This window comes from Centrocercus urophasianus, unplaced genomic scaffold (genome assembly GCF_019232065.1).
Source record: "Centrocercus urophasianus isolate 14NV4802_14NV808 unplaced genomic scaffold, USGS_Curo_1.0 seq_1, whole genome shotgun sequence".
In the NCBI taxonomy this organism is placed as follows: Eukaryota; Metazoa; Chordata; class Aves; order Galliformes; family Phasianidae; genus Centrocercus; species Centrocercus urophasianus.
The window spans coordinates 1,484,134-1,508,150 of record NW_024884141.1 but is presented as its reverse complement, the minus strand read 5'-3'; the positions used below and the strand labels follow the sequence as shown (position 1 = coordinate 1,508,150).

General features: G+C 43.4%; 2 protein-coding genes across 2 annotated transcripts; one reads left to right on the top strand and one right to left on the bottom strand.

Annotated features, from left to right (window-relative positions):
* Positions 1-170: 170 nt before the first annotated feature.
* Positions 171-14,464, top strand: ANKRD42 (ankyrin repeat domain 42). Its single transcript, XM_042839715.1, has 12 exons — positions 171-406; positions 1,190-1,353; positions 2,935-3,042; positions 3,334-3,453; positions 4,006-4,141; positions 7,828-8,028; positions 9,566-9,691; positions 10,875-10,980; positions 11,608-11,783; positions 12,200-12,326; positions 13,429-13,573; positions 14,327-14,464. Exons 1-12 carry the CDS (start codon positions 388-390, stop codon positions 14,420-14,422), a joined length of 1,524 nt encoding a protein of 507 aa, XP_042695649.1. The 5' UTR covers positions 171-387; the 3' UTR covers positions 14,423-14,464.
* Positions 14,465-15,491: 1,027 nt separating this feature from the next.
* CCDC90B (coiled-coil domain containing 90B) lies at positions 15,492-23,792 on the bottom strand. The gene is made up of 9 exons (XM_042839404.1): positions 23,672-23,792; positions 23,324-23,443; positions 20,786-20,889; positions 18,997-19,098; positions 18,481-18,522; positions 18,331-18,402; positions 18,196-18,249; positions 17,329-17,443; positions 15,492-16,829 (listed from the first exon to the last, which is right to left on the bottom strand). The coding sequence occupies exons 1-9, from the start codon at positions 23,790-23,792 to the stop codon at positions 16,774-16,776; spliced, it is 786 nt and encodes a 261-aa protein (XP_042695338.1). The 3' UTR covers positions 15,492-16,773.
* Between the last annotated feature and the right edge of the window lie 225 nt (positions 23,793-24,017).

Below are 24,017 nucleotides of genomic sequence, written 5' to 3'. Positions count from 1 at the left end.
CTCAGCCTGGCTTATTGAAACAGTTGAAGCCCCTGTTTCTCTGTGGTAATGCTGAATCAGCCAAGCACTACTGTCATGCTACAGATTACATGGGAATAGGTACTGGTAGATAGTGTCAGCTGCTTTTCATCATGTTTAGTGCTTTTATGTGTGCCAGGAACCTTTGAGCAACAACTCACTGATACGCTTTAACATTTTTGATCTCGCATTTTTAATAATCCAAACTATTGCCTCAATTTCTTCTCCATGGGCAGGAAAACCGAGGCAGTAATACCTTAAGACCAACATTTACGTGCGTGCTTGACTTGCAGGACAGCAATCTGCTTCTTCAAGACTTCTTAGAGCCTGAAATTTAATCAGAGGTTGTTGGTGCGTTCTGGTTCCAGAATGGTGACTACTCCAAAAGGTGATTACTAATTGTTTTGGGTTACTCATATGCTTAGCCATCTGAAGTTAGCCATCTCAGCCATTAGATCTACTTACATCACTTATTTTTGTTGGCAAATGTAGGCAAAATGCCAAAATGTTGCAAGAGGATTTAGATATCCAGCTCCCATTGTTTACAGTTACACTGTCAAACAGTAACAAGGCCTGAAGGAAAACACAGACTGTATGATCCCATGTCCTGGTGATGGGTTTTTTTGGACCACGCTGCGTCTGTGTTTAGAGTTTGATTCTGAGCCACTGAAGTCCATGAAAACGTTATTGACTTTGGTGGGAGTAAAATACCAGGCTTCTAACAACGTAACCTGTGCCAGAGCGGTGCTTTGGCCCCGTGCCCCCAGCACAGCATGCCTTGGTGTGCCATGTCCTTGATAGCAGCAAGGAGCATGGCCATGTGGATCCCTGAGGATCAGTGAGAGCGTGATTGATGACAGAGTTTGTGATGCCCACAGCTTTGAAAGTGAGCCAGCATTGGGGATGGACTTGATCCAGCATTTGCATGCATAGATGGAGTTGCTTTGCTGTCCTGTTCTTTTTCTGGGGCTGGAAGGACATGGCTCTTTCAGGTTTTTGAATATTGCTTTGCTTCTGGGAAACAGAAGTGGGTAAGGACTCATGCTGATACGTTATACTCTCATAGGTTACACTTGTGACTGATTCTTATAAACTGTTCTTTGATTCATCACTTCTTTAATCTCTCTGAAATGTGACCAAGCTGGCTAATGCTATTATTATTCCTCACTAGATGTCAGGAAGAAGCAAATTTACACCAATGTACATGAGGCAGTGAAAGCTGGTGATGTAGAACAGCTTGCATTAATGGTAAAACGCGGAGCCTCTATCGATGAGGTGGATTTAGTCCACAAGTTCACACTGCTGCACTGTGCTGCACACTCTGGAAGCTTGGAGGTAAAATCATAGAATGATAGAATGGCCTGGGTTGAAAAGGACCACATTGATCATCCAGTTTCAACCTCTGCTGTGTGCAGGGTCACCAGCCACCAGACCAGGCTGCCCAGAGCCACATCCAGCCTGGCCTTGAATGCCTGCAGGGATGGGGCATCCACAGCCTCCTTGGGCAGCCTGTTCCAGTGTGTCACCACCCTCTGGGTGAAAAACCTCCTCCTAATATCTAACCTAAACCTTCCCTGACTCAGCTTAAAACCATTCCCCTTGTCCTATCACCATCCAATCAGTGTCCTCAAATTTTACAAAATCAGAGTTTTTCTTACTCCAAGCAAGGTGTGCCTTTTGGCCTTTCTTCTAGCCTCATTACTTTTGTCCCTCTTCTGTTTTCTCCTTCACTCAGAACACTCAGAAAATTCATAAGGTTATGTATAATGTTCTGGAAGTGACTGAAGCAAGTGAGAAGTGACACAGAAATGTTTGTTCAGTTACCAGTGTTCTGTCCCATGCCTCATTCTCTACAGAAATACTTCAAATAAATTCATTTTAATAAGCAAGAACACTGCCTACTGATGCAGAGATGAGCAGGTACTTGCTGCACAAATGATTTGATTTCCAGAAGGACTGAGCTGCTGCATTCAGCACAACATTCACCTTCTTGTTACAGCCTCCTTGTGCAACGTTTATAGTGATCTTACTTTGAAACAGCAAGGCTGTAAATAACCATACAGAGAGCAAAGTCCCAAAGGAAAGAATGTCAAGTTTTCTCTAAATTGGAGAACAATAAGTGCAGTGCTATTACTGCAAGGTACAGAAACTGTCAAGAAAATGCTGATGATTGTGTTGTCAACTCTAAAAATCACTTGCCCACCCTTATCTGCCTCTATAAATTCTACCATTTTTCATTTAAGTCTCCTTTGCAATCAGTGTATTTGGGTTTATTGAATTATCTGTCCCTCAATTGTTACTAAGCTCCTTGGTGGAAACAGGGCAGGAAGCAGGGCTCGAGACTAGCCTAAAAGAAGACAGGAAATAATAATAATGTATAACAAAAAGCTTTAACTATTTTTGTAGCTTATTATTGATTTAATAATTCTTCAAGTTTTCCATGGAAAGCAATAACACCTGCTGAAAAAAAGGTGAATAAAGCTAAAATAATGTGTGATGGGTGAGAGGAGAGGTGGGATTACATGCACCCAAGAAGCCTAATAAATGAATTGAGGCTTTACATTTGATTCATGGCATTTTTCCTACTGTTCATGTTAGCTGGACTTCAAGTGAGCATGTTTGCATCATTTTTCCTAATGTTTTACCTCATGTCACATGAATGCTCTTGCGGGCTGCATTTTAAATCTGAAATAGTAAAATCAAGAAGCCACCCTGTAAGATCATTGCAATTAGAAGGTTGGTTGTGCTTTCTGTGCACTTAGATGAAGCCTTGAAACAATCTCATTTCCTAGTAGCTAATGCTGTTTGAAATGTTACATCTGCTGTTAATTTATGGTTAACTTTTGCCCCGATAAGTTGTAAGAATTGTTAAAGAAGAATGTATTAAATAAAACGAGCTTGTTTTTGGTTGAGCAGTGCCTTCACTGGTTGCTCTGGCATGGCGCTGACGTGACACGTGTGACAGTCAGAGGCTGGACAGCAGTCCATCTTGCGGCGATCCGCGGGCAGGATGCTTGCATGCAGGTACGTAGGGATATTCACTCTTCAGCAAAAGGAAGGCAGGCCTTTGCTTTGGACACTTCTTTAAGAAAATCAGCTGAGAGTGCTCCTACTGGGGCTGGATCTCATCTCTGTGTCTTTACAGCTGAAACCAAGTCACTGGTAAAACGAGTGCACTCGTTTGTTCCCTCTTTGCTAACATTTGTTTTGTGTGGTGACCCCAGAGGTACCCAGCTGATCATCTCAAGTCATCCTGCCAGGCAGCGTTTGCCCTTTCAGCCTGTGAACTGAGCTCAGACTTTGCGTTTCTTGTAGGCATTGTTAATAAATGGAGCAAACCTGGAAGCTCGAGATGACCGTGGCTGCACTCCATCACACCTGGCTGCAGCCCACGGGCAGTCGTACACATTGCAAACCATGCTGCGAAGCGGAGCGGTGAGAGACTCCTACCTGCTGTTCCGTAGGGCAGAGCCAGGGTCTGGTATCTTTTTCCATACCAAGCCCTCACTAACTGAGGTTTGGGACCATGGATTGATCTCTGTTGGTACATTCTTGTTGGGAATTTATTTGTAGTATAAATTTCCATTTTTTAATTGTAAGAGATGTTAGGTCTCTAGATCCAAAAATCTAGAGAGAATCAGTAACTTGGGACAGATTTGGACAGGGAAATCACTAAAAGAAGGTCAGGTGCTGCAGTGGCTGTGATTTTTTTCCAGTTGTACAAACCTTCTACAGTAATAGATGTTAAAAAAATCCAGCTGTATATTTAAGAATAATGACTAATATGGTGATAGAAGTATGACTGAAAATGTGTTTTATTCCAATAAAGCCTGTGAGAAATACATCTTATGCTACTTTCATGGCTTGAATTTGGAAAAATATTTCATTTTGTTTAAATCATGTAGCACAGTGAACCATCGATTCTTATCTATAAAATATCTTGTGTCTAAGCTTCATAAACAAATTAACCTGCTGCTTTCATTTTAGAATGCAAACGTTGCAGACAGGAATGACTGGAAGCCTGTTCATTATGCTGCTTTTCATGGTCGCTTGGGCTGTTTGCAGCTCCTTGTTAGATGGGGAGCATGCATAGATGATGTGGATACTGATGGAAACCTTCCAGGTATGTCAGGAATAATCATTTGTTTTTTCAACCCTTGTTGTGTATGTGATAACTGTGGCACATCATAAATAAAACACACCAGCAGCGTTGATATGGCAATAGATAATGGTTTAGTAGGACAAAAGGGAGCCATTTAAAACTAAAAGAGGAGATTAAATGTTAGGAGGAAATTCTTCCCTCAGAGGGTGGTGAGGCACTGGCACAGCTGCCAGAGAGCTGTGGTGCCCCATCCCTGGGGGTGCTCAAGGCCAGCTTGGATGGACAGCCTGAACTGGTGGGGGGCAACCAACCCAAGGCAGGGGGTTGGAACTGGATGATCTTTCAGTTCCCTTCCACCTGAACAAGTCATTCTGTGATTCCATGTTTCTGGAGGTGTTCAAGGCCAGGTTGGATGGCACTTTGGGCAGCCTGGTCTACTGGGAAGTGTCCCTGCCTCCCCATCCATGGATGGTCTCTAAAGTCCCTTCCAAACCAAACCAGCTGATGACTGTATGATTTGTTCCATGTTATCAACCTGATTATTCCATTTTTATAATGATGGGAGAATACATAAATCCAAAGTACTTGTTGGTTGGCAGCAGTATCCTGTTCAGCTCCTGCTGCTGCTGGCAGGGCTCACATCAGGAGCAGGTTCAGCCTGAGTGCTGTGTACGTGGGCATCCTCAGTGCCTGTGCCTATGGAGATCACAGGAGGAGAAGGGCAGGTGGGGCAGCAGGCAGGCTCTGCTGCTATCTGCTCCTTTTTGAATGTATACCAAGCTTGAACAGCTGTGCCTGTGTGATCAGATTCTGGTGTGTTCATATGCAAGCTTTTGCATCCAACTGTTTCTTAGCTGGATTGGTAAAACCCTTGTTCTCGTTTACCTCTGATTTCTCCATCTTGATTTACGGCATACCAGTATTTCTGTATTATCTGTAGTCTGTAATCTCTTCAAAATCCTGTGTGTAGCCACTTCAGCATAAAAAGTGATGCTCTGTTTCTTGCCCTTTGTAGTTTCTCCGCCATCCCTTTGCTTATCACACTACTGCCTCAAATTACTCTGTAAGTTGAATGTTGTCGTTCAACCCTTTGTTGTTGTAACATCATTTCCCCTTTAACATTTGCCTTCTTACAGTCTGTCGTATTATTTGTTCCAAATAGCAAATGTTTTCATCCCTCTATAACTTGTTTAGAGGTTTAGATTTAAAATCCATTTTAAAGCATTTTATCCTCTGCTGAGCACCATTTATCCAGAAAACCGATGTCTGTGTTCTGTCCTGCAAACCCAGGCTTTGTTAAAGGGTATGAGGCTCTTACATCCCAGGAGGACATCTGGTGTAGTGGCTCAGGCAATACAGGAATGTGATGTTAGGCACTCTGCTGACAACATAGGAGGTAGCTCTATTTGCATTTGGGAACACTTCTTTTTATGGAGAGGTGGTGAATGACAGCACCGTTCCACTGAGATGCCCTGTTGTACTGGTTGGTCAAGAACTGTTTTGGTTATTCTTCTAAAGCCGCTTTGTTCAGTCCTTGTTATGTTCCTTTGTGTCTGTTATCATCCAGAAGAAAGAAAATACTTTGTAACACTGCTAATAAAAAATGAACAGAAGTGCTGTGCTCTGCATACCAGTGTCGATTTAAATCATCTTTATATAATTCAGCTTCAAGATTAGCTGGCCAGTGCTATAATTTAACCTGAAAGTACTGACAGGAATTTACTGAGGATTGCAAATCCACGCTCCTAAAAATTAAGAATTGTAAGACTGCACCTTTTGCATGTTTGTTATGGCAGAGGCTTTAATTGCCTACAGTATGTTCATTTGTTTTGGAGGAACTATGGCTCATTCAGTGCCCTAAGTAGGCTGTGTTTATTATTTCAACATTTTGTTTTCTTTCTGTATTCTCTTTTTTTAACCATGCTTTACTTATGTCTTACTAGTGAAGCCTATTCTAAATACCGTATTTAATTGTAGTGCAAAGCCTGATTTTTCCACATACGTGGTTCTTTCACTGTCCATTTAGGCAGCAGTGAATAACTTCAGCTCGATTTTATAGGAGGTGAGATGAAACATGGAGAAGTTGGGATCCCAACACCAACCGTGATGCCTAAGATGAAGATTTTCAAAGTTCTCAGCGCTAGGCAGCATATTTTATGTTAACATCACAGAACTGTTTGGCTTTGGTCTCAAGAGCAAGTGCTCAGCGTGTCTGAGGTTGTGTGGCACTGTTCCATGTTGGGCACTGGCTGCTAAGAAGCACATGTTAAAAGCGTATGAAAATTCCTTTATGCCTTCCACAGAGCCTTGCTGCAAACCTGCAAAAGGACACAGGCAGAATGGAGCTCTGCAGTGTCTTTTTCCTTTGCTGTTTTTGCAGAAAGTCTTGAGCTTCTCTGACTGCTTTCTGCATAGGATAGGCACTGTGTAATGCATTATCTCAGAAGGTGAAGTTTTATCCCTGGGATTCTTAGGTATTTGAAAGTGGATTCATATGGATTGAGACTGTTTTTCACCAGCTGACCAGTTATCAGTATCAACTTCTGGAACGTGTCTCTTCATTTCACTTCTTCCTAACTCACTGTGAGAATGGTTTGCAATAGAGATCTCCAATGTGCCAGAAGTTAGCTGAAGTGAATTAAGTGATTTTTTTTTTTTTTTCTTTTTTTGCCCTAGATACATTGTTTAGCAATTAGGAAGATAATCAGAAACATGTAACCCTTTTTCCTGCAGAATGGCAGCCAGAGCATTTTGCTGGAGTGATAATGCATGCTGGATTAATATGTGGAGTGATAATCCACATTGAGTTAATACATGGAGTGATAATATGTTGCATAATAAAGGCAATCTAACTTGCATTTTGCAACTTCTTCCCATTGATGGACTGGAGACTATGATTTATTTCATAATAATGGCCATGTATTTTGTACCTCTTACTTTGTTGAGGCCCAGCACTCTGCTGGTGTTGAATAACTAAAGCTCAGTGTAGCCTAAAGGACAGGGGAGGAAGCACTTGTGCTCTGCAAGGAAGCAGTCACTGCTGTGCTGGGTCAGAGCAGCTCCTGCCCACACAACTCTCCACGAGTGTAAACATTAAAAAAAATGTCACAGAAGCACAGTGAATGCATCTGTGTATTAATGGGAAGATCAGGGGATGTACCTCCAAAGCTCTACCAGTAAAGTGAATGTCACTGTCATTTTACAGGTGAAGTGATGGAGCTGCAGAGGTGTAATGCAGCTTGTTGGGGGTGCTGCAGTGGATGTGGGACTGAAACAGATGCCCTAACTCCTAACCAAAGCCTCCCTTTGCAGGCCATCTGTAGTCTTATCTAGGACAGTGAGGCCAGATCATAGCTGCTAAGGAGTGAGCATTCCATGGGGAACAGGAGACCCCACCAGTGCATCCCTAGCTGTTGCTCTGGTGTCTCTTGGCAGTGTCATGCTGTGTTGGCTGCAGTCAGCTCTACCAGGGCATTTTCTGTGCAGATCCTGTCCTTAACAGCTTTCTTTTACCTCCTTTGCCTATAGCTGAACTCCGGATAGGAGCTGAGCATTCCCTGTGCAGCTGTCTGCTCCCTCCTGCTGTGCAGGGTTGAATGCCTCAGGTGCTGGTAGAGGAGCTAGATGTAACTGGTAGTGGCAACACTGCCTTCTTGACGGTCAGCAATGCCCTGCTCTAACATACGTGGTTTCTCCTTGTGCTGTAGCTCATTTGGCAGCAGTGGAAGGACACCTGCATTGCTTTAAGTTCCTGGTCAGTAAAATGGCCAGTGTCGTGGGTGCGCTGAAAGCCAGGAATGACCATGGAGAGACTCCAAGGGACTTGGCTGAGCGGTTCTATAAAGACAATATTCTGCAATATATTGACAGTGTGGAAAAAGAGGAGGAGCATCCAGAGACACAGGAAGGTGAGTAGGGATGAAATGTTAAAAGTTGATTACAATTTGTACTGTTAAAATAGACATAGTAATTCTATGAAGCACTGGATTCTGAGAGCTGTACGAGCAGAACTATGACCTTTGTATCACCATTGTAAGGTACAGCTGTTGCTTAGGATATTTTTGGCACCATTACTGATAGCTAGACTGGGATACTCAGCACGACTTTATAAATATGATTTACAGTAATCAGAATTAGGCTTCTCACATTGTGTTGCACTATGAATACCAAGTTGCCCATGCTCTGCCTGCACTCCAGCAGAGATCCAGAATCGCTGAATTTGCAGATTTGCCTGCTCGTGATCCTGAATGACTGCTGAGCCTGGAAAGATCCCACTGAAATTAAGGTTACTTGCTAACCAGGAATACTACTGCAGTCAGCATGGCAAAGGACACAAGGGTAGCAAGGTTTCTAAAGAGGATGTTCAACAGAGCAAGGATATGAGCACTGTTCACCTCTCTACTGTTCCCAGGCACACACTTTCCCTGTCTGCTAGTCTTCTGACATTGTGCTTACATATAAATACTAACACTCTCCACCTATAAAAAAATAACCAGAAAAATCAAATGGCCTGCATGAATAGCTTTTAAGCAAGAATCACAGAATGACAGAATGCCCTGGGTTGAAAAGGACCACAATGCTCATCCAGTTCCAACCCCCTGCTATGTGCAGGTCGCCAACCACCAGACCAGGCTGCCCAGAGCCACATCCAGCCTGGCCTTGAATGCCTCCAGGGATGGGGCATCCACAGCCTCCTTGGGCAACCTGTTCCAGTGTGTCACCACCCTCTGGGTGAAAAACTGCCTCCTAATATCTAACCTGAATCTCCCCTGTCTCAGTTTAAAACCATTCCCCCTTGTCCTATCACTATTCACATTGACAAACAGCCGTTTCCCTTCCTGTTTTATATGCTCCCTTCAAGTACTGGAAGGCCACAATGAGGTCTCCCAGAGCCTTCTTTTCTCCAAGCTAAACAAGCCCAGTTCCCTCACCCTTTCCTCACAGGAGAGGTGCTCCTGTTCATCTCAGTGCCCCCCTCTGGACCCGCTCCAAGAGCTCCATGTCCTTCCTGTACTGGGGGCCCCAGGCCTGGACGCAGTGCTGCAGATGGGGCCTCACAGGAGCCGAGCAGAGGGGGAGAAGTAATATAGTTTATATATTTGGGTAGACTGTGGAAATCTGGGTAGGCAGATGACTACTGTTACCACCAATAATAGAACATTAACTGTAAAACAAAGGTATACTTGTTATTTCAGATTTGTGAAATTAATCACTGAACTGTATAAGATGCCTGTAGTCATGACCAAGAGAGTTTTAGTCAAGTCTGTGATGAACAATCCTAGATATGCAGCTGCATTTTAGCTAATTAAAAGTTCATTAACCTTGCTAGCTACAGCTATGGAATGTCTGTGAGTTGCTATCGTAGAGGCAAGTTGTTTGAGACAAATATGAGCACGTTTAGTGGAATTACTGGCATCTGTTCAGAAATGTGTATTTCATTTTCAGTTTTAGCTTTCCCAGCCCATGATGCTGCTTTCAGAGGGGACTTGTTAGTACTCAGAAGATTAGTGAGATGTGGAGTAATCAATATTAATGAGCGGGATGATAAGGGGTCCACTCTCATGCACAAAGGTCAGTAATTGTGATCGATGTTTGAGCTTTTTCCTGTTTATTGCTGGCTTCTTTACTTATATTTTCAAATGGCTGCTCATTAGATAAACTTAATGAAAATCTCATTTCCTGAGGGCTCAAAGGAGCAACCTTGAAAAATATTTTATGATGGATGCATGTGTAGGGGTCACTTTAAAAACAAAATAGCCAAGCTGAAGTCAAGATAGAACAGTTTGCTATAAAAAGAAAACAACATCCACGTTGATTTTTTTTTATCTGGTGGGATATTACCTCCAGAGACGTGGACTAGTTAGGCATGGCAGTGATCTGCATTGTGGTTTGAGCCTTTATTTACTGAGCATACTGCTGATGTGACATGAAAACCACAACAAAGTAATTTGGTAGCCCACTCTGCAGGCAGCAGGATTCCTGGTATCTAACACCTTGGTTTGTAGTAGAGTGCTAGCATTACGGGACATCAGTTCTCTTATGTTTGAGGCTTTCTTAGTAGTGTTTGAGAGAAGAAATGGCAGGGGAGGCATTCTTGTAGTACACTTTTAACACTGTTTCCCACAGTTCTTTTGGCTAAGAGAAAAATGGCAGAATTTTTAAAAACGTGTAGAGAACAACTTTACATTCCTTCACATTTCTTCCCATTATCTTTTCTTGGATAGTTTCTACCAACAATTGTTTCACCCCCAATCTTCACCCCCAGTGTTTCTGTTATGGGGAAATTTTGGGCTGATAGTACATTTCCTTATTTCAGTCTGACACATCTCCAAGTGGGGTGCTGTCAGAGGCAGAGTTATTTTACTTAAGAAAAAGGCTTGCAGGTTTCAGCCAGCAATGCCAAGGAGCATCTTCCACATGTGACACATCATTACTAGGGGCCATGCAGTATGGGCAGTAGCCCTGCTGATGCATGGGACTGAGAACATTTAGTTTAGCTCATGTACAGACGGAGTTGCACATATATTTCAGGGACCAGAGAAAGCCACAAACCCACTCTACATGATCTCTGATAAATTGGGTGTACCCAAATGTCTTGAGCATCTTGAAATATATCCTCTGAAATAGTCTCTCTCCTTTGTGGTCTTGGTGAACCCAACATCTTGCATGTTAAACCATAGCAGAAGGGGGATGTAGGAGGTTTAAAATGCTGCGTTTGTGCACGGCTGACTTGCATGCACCTTCCTTCCCCCAGCTGCAGGACAAGGGCACATCCATTGCTTACAGTGGTTGATTGAAATGGGAGCTGACTGTGACATTACAGATGATGCTGGAGAGACTCCAAAGGATGTAGCCAAGAGGTAGCAGTACATGCCATGTAGCTCTGTCTTTTTTTAACCTTTATTTTGCTATTTAAATATCTAGTCAGCTTTGTTGTAATTACCCCTGATTTTTGGTGATGAAGCAAGAACTAATTACAGCTCTGAGTGATAAGCAAAGCCACACTGTAGCTGTAAAAGGCTGTAAAAGATTGCAAATTTATTTTCTTCTGCTTTTTTTTTTTTTTTTTTTTTTTTTTTTTTGAGCAAGGTCAGGGAGAAAAGCTGCAAACTAACGGATCTGCAGAAGGGAAATTATGAGCCTGTGTGCTCCAGCTGTACAAAGTAAATGAGAGCAAGAGAAGGCTGGTTGATTTTTGATTTAATGAAAGTAATGTAGTTGCTGATGAGATTCAGTTAAGAAATCCTACAAAGCAAAATGTATTTCTGAAGTGGGAGGCATCGTAATAAGATTTCAGTGAGGCAGAGTACTGTGGAAAGGAGATTGCTGTTCATAGTTTGTGTACCAATGCTTCCTCAAATCCTGAAACTCTGTCCTCTAAATGGGAACAGGAAGTGTTTCAGAGTTTTTATCTCATGTGGGAGACATGGCTGCGTGTTTCTAGATTACAGGGCTATATCAATGTAGGTTAACTGTTCTCTGTGCAGATTTGCCCAGCTAGCAGCTGTGGAACTTTTGACCCAAAGAACTGGAGACAGTAACTCTAGTGATGAAGAACTGGATGCAAGCAACATAGAATTTTTTGAAAGACATGGTGTGGAAGGGAGTACAGACAGCAAAGAAGACTTAATCCTGGATAAAGCAGAAAAAAGGGATGCACGCAGTAAGCATTGTCTGACTTCACTCCTTATTTGAACAGTCCAAAGGTGTTGGATTTTTGGTTGCACAATTTCTGCCAACTGCCACATTTGTTTCCTGTTGTAGAATGAGTTTGTTGGTAGGTTATCTGTGACACTGAGTTGTGGAAGGTTAGGAAGGCACAGGACGGTCAGAACATAACTGTTACACTGTTACAATCCCTGCAGTGAAACTACACTGGAATGCTCTTTGTTTCTGAGAGCAGTGTGCTGTGTGGGTCTCTATCTCAGCATCTCTGTGCCAGGTGTATCTCAGTGTCTGCTGAGCATTGTGGTTACTGCTCTGTGTGTGACTGTTTCCCATACTGTTGGACTTCAGCATGAAGTCTTCAGCTGTTTCCATGCATTGCATTTTACCTACCTGGAGAACCCTGTCTTACAGTAAGGGCCTATCGCAGGATTCAAGAACTTCAGCAACTTCTGGAAATTGCCTACAGCAACTACAGACAGCTGGGAGGAATAACTGAGGAGGAGAGGAAGATGAAAAAACATGAAAAGGAGGTTGAGAAGTAAGGTCAACTTTATAATGTGTCCTATTTTAAAGCCTTCTTTAAGGTTACTTTACACTCATATTGCTTTGGCCATTCTGTCTTTTCCACTTAGTGAATTTAGCCAGCCTAAAAAGAAAAGGACTTCAGCCATTTGGCCATTTGTGGACTCCTACCACGAGGATCAACCTTGCAGTACAACACAAATGATTGATAGCTCCATACTTCTTGTGCTTGTGCAGGATGACAGCCTGCACAAGAAGACATCCCTGACTCTACCTCTGCCTGTCGAACGTTTGGCTATGCACTGTTCTCAGTCACTGTAGATGAGCATGTCCATTACATGCTTGGGCCACCTCAAACCAATGTCACAAATGATGTGCCATTAGTGGAGGCTGGAGAGCATCCCTAGGTCCACTTCTGAAACTGAAGTAGTGCTTCTCAGGGTACCTACAGAGACCTGTGTGTCAACTCCAAGATACTTACATTGTATGCTGGAAAACCCCATTATTTTGGCATGTTTATTGTCCCTAACATTGCAGGAATTGCTACATGGGAAGGATTTCTAGCAGATTTTGAAAATGCCTCCTCCCTTTACAGCTTTGCTAATTCATTGTGGCACAGAGGAGAGCCAGCTCATTTCCAGATGACTCAGTTGCTGTTACATAGGGATAGATCAGAATTAAGTCTCAGCTAACCAGTTCCAGGAATTGCAGTTAATTTAATAGCCACTGTGACTGTGACTGATGAGAACCTGTGTAGCTGGGTCAACCAATGCTTCAGCTTCCTTTTAGTATGTGTCATGCAGGCTCTCATCTGATCGTTCCTCACGTGTGCTTACCCAATCACTTTAGGAAGCGTGCAGAGGAGCGGGGAGCCGAGCTGGGTTTCGTCCCGCCCGGCGCTGGCTCGCTGTGCGGGGAGACGTCTCCACCTCGCGGTCAGAAGCGCCGAGCACAGCTGGCTGTATGGTACGGAAAGCAGCCGACAGTGGAGCTTTTACAAAGGAGCCCGAGCCAGGAGGGCTCTACATTCGCGTTTTCTGCGCTCTTAAAACGCGCTTGGAGCGGCCTGGGCACGGCTGTGTGCGCTCAATGCTGTTTGTCCCCTTTGCTTTTGGCAGGGCCGTGAGGGAGCTGGAGGCGCAGCTGGAATCCGAGCGAGTCAGGAGGGAAAAGCTGGAGAGCCAGCTGGATGGCTGCCGCGCCGAGATCGGCCTCCTCAGGGAGAGCCGGGGGAGAACCCGCAGCCCTGCTGCTCTGCCTCCGGTTAGTGGGACGGACGGCAGCCCCGCTGCTTGGGCGCCTGTTCTCGCTAAGACTGTGGGGTGGTACTTGAGTGAGTACCTTAACAGCTTTCAGCTTGGCACGGTGAAGCAAGCAGCAGCCTTTGCTGCATCCTGACCTGAGAGGTTATCAGTTTCTCTGTCCTTGGCAGAGAATATGGATTCTCTGTATTTAGAAAAGGGAGTGGAGTGGTCCTTGAATGCTTCCATGGTTGGAATGGTCGGATGACTGGCTGTTCATCTTGGCGAGTAGCTGGTGCCCAGTTCAGACTGGACTGGGGACTTCAGGAGCTGCCCCTCATTCCCCAGCTGGCATAGCTGGTAGCAGCCACCACACATGTTGTAGGATCTCTTTTTTGCATCAGAATTCTCCTTCAGAATGGGTTCATTCTTCCCCCTTTTACCACAGGCTTGAAATAGACTTGGTGGACGCCTGTAATACAACGCTGCTGTGTGCAGTGGCTGAATTGAATAATTAGTCTTGTGTCATATCTTAATTATCAAGCCCACTGACAGCAAAGCAGGTGCAGATAGGTTGGCTTAGAAAACAGAAAACACATACACCTACTTAATCAAATCTGACAGTAGATCACAAGTTTACACATTAAGTTTGAAGCCCAGGAGAGCTGGCTTTTCAGACCTTTCCCAGCCACATCATATTTTTAAAGCCTGTCTTATGGTGCAGCAGATTTCAGTGATTGCTGCTTAATAGCTGTAATGATGTCCTTTGTTTCAGGAACCCGAACCCATCTCCATTTCCTGCAAAGAGAAAAAGAAAGTGAAGAAGAATCCACCCTGCAGGCATGGAGGAGTGTTTGTGAGGCTGCGCTGAGGAAGGAGCCTCAGACACAGGGCTGGCAGGCAGAGGGTGCAGAATGGCAATGTCCAGTGCAAAGCACTTGTAGAGCCCAATTCTGCAGATGAGCTGTGGTTCATCAAACTGCTTTCCCAGTTCTCTGGGACAGAAAATATTTCTAAATCACTGCAGCAAGGAAAACAAAAACAAAAACAAAACAAAAAAAGGCTTCTCTTCATATCCAGGGTAGTTTAACAAGAGCTTTGCAAATTGGAACATTCCAAAATTCACCTGCAGCAATGTCATAGGCTCTAGGCTACGAAAAAGCTACCCTCACCTACTGGAGCTTGGTATCACTGCCCTGAAACAGAAAAAATAAATAGGAAGCCCCTTACTTCAGCCAGGACCTGTGGGGTACAGACACAAAGAACAGCATATGGGGTAAGTCCTTGCAAAACAGCAGCTGGATGCCAGGCAACTGACTTTTCATCTCCAGCCAATCTGTGGAGGCCACAGAATGGCTCTCATGAATAATACTTTGGCTGTTTTGATTCCAATTATAAATCCTTGTGTTATAAAGGTGAATTTCCTGGTGCTTGAATCTTGATGTGTCCTCTCCTTTGCTATCCAGAGAAGCTTGATTGTGGTAAGTTTCAAAGTTAGGGAAAAACTCTGTTTTTGTGTGCGTACGCAATAGATGGAGAACATCCTAAGCAATAACATAAACCTGTGCCAGACAAGGAGAAATCCAGAATCTGGATCACAGACTTCAAGGTGTGTGAGTGTGGTGTGGAGCTGCCATGAATGAGATTTGGTCCATCATTCTTGGTGCTGTTCCAACGTAGGAATGGTGCCGAAGATCAACCCGTGTCTTGGAGAGAACTCCAGAAATGGTTACAGTGTGTATGAGGATGGATGTGTGACGGTGCAGCAGTCACACGGAGCAAGGGGTTGCCTCAGGTCCTTGTGCTGGCACCCCACACCCATTCCACTAACACATCCACAACAGAAAAAGCAGCCTCAGCTCACTAACAGTGCTGTGCTCATTATAAAAGCCACACTTGTACAATCCAGTCATCTGTATTCAAGCGCTGCAGATAGCAAATGTAAGAAATCCATTTTATTTTCTTAAATGTACACATTAAATACATAACTTCATGCACAGAATACAAGAATTTGCAAGATACCAGCAAGTTCAACTGAAAACAGAACAGAACTGCAATTGAAAACCTGCTGCTATCCAGAACTATAAACTCTGTAGCCCACAAAGTGCTTATTCTGAACAAAGCTTAAACCAGGAAGATGTTTTGAAAATAAAAGGAGTCAAATGAAAAGCACAGCCATTTGTACCCGATCCCACTGCTTCGGTTTTGGAAGGCATCCACCCATCACATCCTGTCTCTGCAGCTAGACTGAGAAGTCCTTGCTGTAGGCAGGCTCTCATCTCCTGAAGCTGAAAGAGGCCCACAGCATCACAGACTGCTCTGAAGGAGCACTTCTGTGGCACAACCAGATCCCACACCCAGAAAATACATGCAGGTTTATTGAGAGTACTCAGCACTGCTTGAAGGGAGGAGTTAAGAGCACTTATCTGTCCCAGGGCTGTCTGCAGTCAGTGAGAACAACAGCACTTCCCCTTGGAGAAATGAAGTTCTCCCTTTCTGTTGACCTCCGGGCTTACAAAAATTTTAAGGGATATTAAAAATAAATAAATCTGTAGAAACATTTTAGTTCTACACAAGATTTTAAATTTATGTAAACCATTTTTCAAGAAAAACAAGGATTCTTTAGAAAAGGCCTTGGAGTGTGTATTTTATATACATATGTTGATGTTTTCATAAATATTTATGAAAACATATAACCAAAGAACCAGGCTTCAAACCCATTGAAAATAGAGGAACAAACACCCAGCTCCTATACGTAAGGTGACTGCCTGGATCACAGTACATCTCTTGGAATCTGCTGCAGTTCTCCCATATCAGTAATACTTATACTAAACAGAAGTCCAGTATTTCCACAGGCGTGCAGAATGTTCAGTATTTCCATTTGGAGCAGAGATGAGAGTACTGGCAATGTTTTAGAAGACAACAAACTTGATTCTGAAGCCCATTAGGAAACACTTTGTGATTGAATACACAAAGTCTTTTGAAATATATACATTATTCAATAGGAGATATTGAAATATTACTATTATTTGCCAACTTCTCCCTCATATTATTTCAGTTGTTAATTTTACACAGTCAGAAAACAATGTTCACAATAATCAGAACAAGAATATCAAAACTGGAGGTAGCACAGTGACCTACAGCACGGATGTGATGGTTTGGCAGATGCAGCCTTGCTGGCCTTTTCTCCACCTGTGTTTAATGGGGTCATTCAGTTTAGAACTATTTCCAGAACCTGTAAAATCCCAGTGCTATTGCTAAGCAAGTGAAAACAGAAGCTGTTAAAAGAACAAAAGTAGCAGTAATTAGATGAATGTTAAATTGTATCATGTTCTGCATACAGGAAATTAATTGCAAACAGAATGGAAAGCAATGCCTTGTTTCAGATGTGGTATCCTCCACAGTAGCACTGCCTACACAGCAAGGTGGGAGCTCAAATTCAGCAGCCTGCAGAACCATCGTATCAGGAACACTTCTGAAGAACCGAACTGGGTAACAGAGCACAGCAGACTACAGTAATTTTTACTGCTGTTGCCCATCTGTCAGAAATGGTATTACAGGAGAGATGCCTGTATTGGGTCTTAACTAAATGTAATTAAACAGGCTTTCCACTGAACAAAATGACAAGCCAACACATCAGACATGACACCCAATTCCAGTCATCTGCTGCTGTTCTGCTGAATTTTTGAATTCATTTTGCACGTAACGTTGAATAACCTTTGAACTTTACGTGTCCAAATTAAGTCCCTGGTACTCACCCTTGTGCCCATCACATACCTGCCAAGTAACGTATCGTGTCGAGTTTATTTGATTCCATGAGCGTTTTTAAGGAAGCTATTTCAGTGTCAATTTTATTACTGATCTCTGAAATAATGCTGTTGGTATTCGAATCCTGAAACATTAAAAGAAAGCCTATCATTTGACAATGTTCTCCAGCTCTGTCCAGTTTGCAAAACAAAACAGGAATATGGTGCTATGAGCAATAACAAAGAAAAATTTCCAACATACTGGTAAAGATTACTAATTACTGTGTAATTAGTAAATGATCTCAGAAGTCACAGAGCAACGCTTAATACCATAGGCAAGTATATTAAAGATGAAGACAGAAGAAGAGAAAAATAGGTGCGATCTGAATTTTACCTGCAATACACCATGTGCCTCCTAAGGAGGACGTTCTATTATGTCTTCATGGCATCCCTAAATTCTTGCCAAACAAAGGTCTAAGAAATCACCAGCCTTACCCAAGAAAAGGAAGCTGATGCTGAAAATGGGAATGTCCCTCAGCAGCATCAGGCTGCAGTGCCCTCAAGGAGGCACTGAGGACTCCCAGCCCCTGAAACTTGCTTGGCTGCAGGCACCCAGACAGTCTCTGCTAGGGCCAGCCAGCTCGCTGCTTAACACCAGAACGGGCAGCGAGGCAGAACACACCTACCTACAACAGACTGCACAAAGGCTCTCTGGAAGTGACAGATGAGGCTTGTGTGTCACCTGCTTGGGAGATCCACACACAGATCCCATCAACATGTACAACAGACAGGGCTTCTATCGCAGGCAGACAGCTTTTAACTTTCACAGAAGTTGTGTTTACATGACATCTGGGTTGTAACTGCATCCTGCTCAATGTAAAGTGAATTCAATCCTTACTTTTTTATGAAACTCTGTAGTTGCTTCCATCAATTTCCTCTCTTGATCTGTAAACTACAGATAAAAGACAAATCACAACTGCAGCGAAGGAAGATGACACCAAACTCATAACAGTATCTTCACAGGTCAGCTTACCATATCTGTCACTCTGCTCCTTTCTAGGTTTATGTCTAGCTTGCTGTCAGCTTGGATTTTACTGGTTTCATTCTTTAAAGCAAATAAAGATAATGAAAACAACCATATTTTTCCCTGAGATGAGTGTATACCTACTTGCTGTTTACTTACCATTAACTGCTGTTTAACTTGATCTAGTTCAATTTTCATTTTCTAGGAACAGAGAAGGAAAAGAAATTTTATAACTTCAGAAAACTGCTGCCCAAACAATCAGCTGTGTGAGTGTTAGCACTGCATTTCTGTCATTACTGTTCTGCAATTTTTCCCACAGAGCAATGTGTTCCCAACTAAATACCTTAACTGATGTGCTCTATTTAAACAGTCAGATACAATCTGCTCAGAATTTTGCTCAAAATCATTGTTTCGTATTCTGAGACTAAAGACAGGAGAAAAACACCAAAATGCTGTCCAGCAAAACTAAAACATATCTTAATCACCAGTTTAATTAACAGAAATGCCTGACTGCTCTCCCTGGATTGAATGGTTAACAGCAACAAGACTACAAGAATCACCCTTGAGTAATACAGAAGATGACATCAAATATTCTGTACCACAAAAAAGCTGCACTGGGGAAATCACAGTATATTTTAGAGTACTGACAGCTTAAATAAAGGTATTTGTTAGTACCTCATTCTCTGCTCTCAAGTTTGCAAATTCACTTTTTTCCAGGATGACCATGTCTTTTCGAATGGAGTCCAGATGTGCCATGATCTGCTGCAAAGTTATTTCCTTGGAAACAATACAATAAGTCAATGGTTAAGTTCCAAACTGTCTGATAAGCAAAGGAAGGGATTTTTAGGACTCAAATTAGGAAGTAAACTGCAGCAAAGCATAAAGATGGGGAGACTCTCCAAAAGAAACAGCTTTTATAAACTAAAGTTAAAAAAATAAAGAAAACTAAGGAAGAAATGGAATAGCTTAGATTCTTGAAGGCCGTGCTCCTTTAACTGGTGGAAGAAAGTTTCCCTGCCGTTCAGCATGGAAGATGACAAATCTGTGAGTCTGTTTGTAGCTAACAGTATTTCTCAGATCCTATGCTGAACTAAATTCCCCTGCCCCTGCTTCCACTGAGGTCTGACTTTATTTCATTGAACACAATGAAGTTTTTACTGTTTCTGGAGGAAGTTCAGGGCCGTTTACACCAAGGAGCTCACTCTCTTTATCCCAATGTTCAGCGTGGTCACTGAACGCACCATAAAAATGGTGGTTCTACCTCATATAATTCCATACAAATGACAGCTTAGATACTGACTTTTTCTTTTATGTGTAATCAGATGCCCAAACAGGAAGGCTTCTGCTTTACAGAAGAAACAAAGACACAACTTCTTGTCTTCTTTTTGAGACTCACAGAAAAAATTAAATAAATTTCATTAAGCATAAATGCCAGTAAGGAAAAATCCGTGGAAGTAGGAGCCCACAGTTTAAATAAAACAGCAGTGAACACTTAATTGCATTAACTCACTGAAGAAGAATGGCACGTAATTTCAGCTTGCACTGCCTTCCTGACTAATTATTAAAACCATTACTGTGCACCAGAGCTTTTTGATGCTGGCTGAGACGCCTACAGGAAGAAGCTAAAGTTCTTTTTCTTTTGGCAGTGCGTTAAAACAGAACTTGTCAGCAGCTCAGAAGGAAGAGCCACGCTACTGAACAGATTCACTGCCTTCAGGTACAATCGCACACCTGACTCTAAATGAAGGAGACAATTGGACACTTTGCTTGAGCACAGGCTGAGCTACTGAGCAGTCCAGAGCAAACAGCCAGGTGTATACAGCCACCAAGCAAGTCACAGCCTGCCTGCTGTCCCTGAGGGCAAGCGGCACGCCACGGGTAACAGCTGGATGGTTAAAATCTCTTCCTCCATCCACTGTGCTCTGTGGGAACGGCTCCTGGGCCTAACCTTTCACCTAAGTCAGGCCTGGGCAAGGACAGTGATAGTTGCTGAGGGCTGCAGCAGCTGTTTAACGCTGCATAACCACGTGGTGGTGCCTAAGCCCACATCCCAGCCACCTTCTGCTGTTACAGCAGATGTAACTTTACAGACCGAAATGCAGGAGTAAAATCGTGACGCAGTTCCAGTGATTGCTTTCAGTTTATGAATAGAGAAATAGGACAATTGCTTTCCTTGCATTTCTCTTCTGCTCTCAACTGCTGCAAAAGCACAGTTTGAAGCTTGGTCTCAGAGCTTTAACAGAGCAGTCTCTGTATTACTTCTATACCACATGGCCACCTCCAAAAGTGAGAAACTTCTGGGAGAAATTTACATTCTCAGTATCACCCTGAGACCCAGAGAAACCCATCCCAGAAAGGAATTGGTGGCATTAGGGAGAGTCGCTCTCTTGTCTTTTAGATACACAAACATGTGCTACTGTGTTTATACAACTCTGTGTGTATACATACCATAAACAAATGTTACCTGCTGAGCCTGGGTAACCATGTCCTTATAGACTGTCTCCAAGCTGACATTTGAGAGGGTTATTAATGCTGACACGATGGTCTCTGCTTGTTCTTTGGCAAAGCCTGAAAAGCAGTTGAAGGATGAGAAGTTTGGGCAATGTCAGAGAGCTGGGTGAAGGGAAAAGCAAGAGGTGATTAACAAATGGGACACTACAGTGCTGCTCCTAACTAAAGCAGCAAGTGGGAAGTCACACAGTTACTGAGAACTTGCAGTAAGGAGCAGGGGAGAGTAGGCAAAAGCCAGCAGATTTAAAGCTGCGCGAATCTGAAGGGCATCAGCTTTACATACACTGAGATAGCTCATGTGTGCAGCTGATGGCAGTACCTGATTTCTGTACGTGTATCTCCTCATGCGTTCTAAAAATAATTCAGCAACATTTTGCTTTGCAATGAACTTCTGCTAATTCTAATAAAAATCTAAGTTAACTTGAGCTACCAGGCATGCATCCTATAGAATAATAAAACTAAAAGACAAGTCTGCACATATGGAAATTTTTCTAGAGATATAAGCACATGCAAAACTGATTTAAAGACTGCTGCATCCATTGCTTGCAGAATGAATTCAGACTGCATGATTTTTGCTCGCTGAAGATAAAAACTGCACTTTGTTGGTAGCTTGGTGCAATTCTGGAGCATTTAAAGGGAGAGAACTGAAGAATCAGCTGTCAAATTGGCCAAACCTGATTCTGTGCTAAAGGTTTATTTGCAGCAATTACACTGATGTGTTATGCTTCAACTGCTCCATTTCACAAATTGGGATCAATTAACTTTTCATTGAAAACTGCTTTCAAATTAAGCTATTTAGAGAAATACGATGCCGATCCCTTCTGAATTATTGGAATTATCAAGCCTTGCAAGACTGCATTACTAAAAGAACTATGCAAAATGTATGAGTTTCCTTCCACCGAAGTGTAATTGTATTGCTTTGGTTTCCCTGCGTTTTCAGGGTTACTTGGGCTTGTGCTGTTTCATTCATTAGGAACTGTCCTTCCTACGTGGAAGTTTAGAAAACATGGAGAAATCCATATATGTAAGAGACCTGAGACTGAAAACTGCCTGCAGCAAGTTTGACAGACTTGAAAAGCATCTCTCAGTTTGGTGGTATGTTCAGGTTTTACCTTCAGAGCCCTGTCATGTGATGCTGACATGTTTGAGGCAGTTACAGAACAAATTAACAAACTCAGTAACAACCGCACCAGCATCAGACTTCATCTTGAGTTCTAAAGGACCTCCAAGGAGGAACAGCTGAATGAGTACGTGGGACAAGAAACACATAACAAGATGTCTTGGCTGCCTGAGGAAAGGAAAGTGGCAAATACAACACCAGTTTTTAGAAGTAGATCCAGAACACATGCAGGGAACTACATGCTGACAAGACAGACATTAAAACTCAAAGAAACAACAACAACAAAAAAACCTTACTGGTGGACAACTGGCTGTCTTCTGTGTACTTAAACTATTAGGACTTCGCAGGGGAAAAGGTCCTAGCCTTGACTGGATAAAATTCCAGCTGCCACTTAGGATAGAGATCTTGGAATTCTAACAGAGAACTGATACCAGATATCAGCTCTATTTGGAAGGGATCAGTACAGCAAACCAAACTTTAGGAATTACTTTAAAAAAAAAAAAAAAGTAGAGAACAAAATAGATCCAACATCATGTCACTATTCCAATCCGTGGGACATTCACTGTCAAACAATAGCTTGGCAAAATTCACTGAGCCAGAACTCAACTGTTTGAGAAGGAATGACAGGGGAATACAACAAAGGTTTACATAATGTTAAGTGACATGAGAGATCGAATGCTCATTCCTTCGTCCCACAAAAGAACTGAGGGGGCATCAAACCAACAGAGCTGAAGTCAGGTTCCGTGTATACAAATATTCTACACAATCACTACAAACTTTCAAAACTCCTTAACAGAGGATGGTTTTGGTACTAACTGACCAACCCACAGTAGCTCAGGAACTACATTAGCTTAGGAAAGAACGTTAAATGCAGAGAAGATGCTATATAAACTAAACCAACAGCTACAAATGAGGCAAATCTACTGTAACAGCCTGTATGGTTACAGACCACTTGCTTCTCCTTCACCAGCCTCTGCTAGAGGCTTCCAAAACATAGGAAAGTACTGCTATGAGTATAATTGATCACACTCACACTCACAGTAAAGATTTCCTTTGGATTATTTACGAGGGTGGATAGCGATAGGACAAGGGGGAATGGTTTTAAACTGAGACAGGGGAGATTCAGGTTAGATATTAGGAGGAAGTTTTTCACCCAGAGGGTGGTGACACACTGGAACAGGCTGCCCAAGGAGGCTGTGGATGCCCCATCCCTGCAGGCATTCAAGGCCAGGCTGGATGTGGCTCTGGGCAGCCTGGTCTGGTGGCTGGTGACCCTGCACACAGCAGGGGGTTGGAACTGGATGAGCATTGTGGTCCTTTTCAACCCAGGCCATTCTGTGATTCTATGACTATTCAACAGTTATGACTTACCGTGGGTTTCCAGATCCCGCACTAAGGCATGAGTGTCAAAAGTTACCTTCCTCTGCTCCAGGGGAGTGATTTCAACTCTTCTCACGTCATACGAATTCCTAGGGAGTGTGGCAGCAAGACCTGGAAGCGACAACACGTGCTTTAAGCTTAACATGAATGGTTTATCATCGGTAACTTTATCTCTTTCATCGTAACAAAGCTTGCAGGGCAACAAGAAGCCGTTCAGCACCTCACTCCTGCTGCTCTCTTCCTTAGCCTACTGTTTGGAAACTCCTTATCGCGTAAACAAGGAGACTATATCTAGTCTTGCTCGCAGCAGGACAAACAGGGCCCTCCGACGCCTCTCACCTCTCCGAGGAAGCGGAGACGGCAGCGCCCGAGGCGGCTGCGGGACCCAGGCGGAGAACAGGCCCGGCCAGGCGCGACGGACAAGCCCGAAGAGCGAGGCGCCGTGTCCGCCACCCCTCATCTCCTCAGCGCGGCGCGACCACCCCACTTCCGGTCCGACCAGCCCGCCTCACCCACTACGCAACCGCCGCCGGAACGCTCTTCCGGTCGGGCTCGCGGAGGATGCTGGGAAGTGTAGTTCATGGTGGTGGAGAGGCGCGACTTGTGGGCCGCGGCGCCGCGTAAGCAGAGAGGGCCGCGCATGCGCACGCGGCGGCTTCTCGCTGTCACAGAAAAGCGCTCTGGC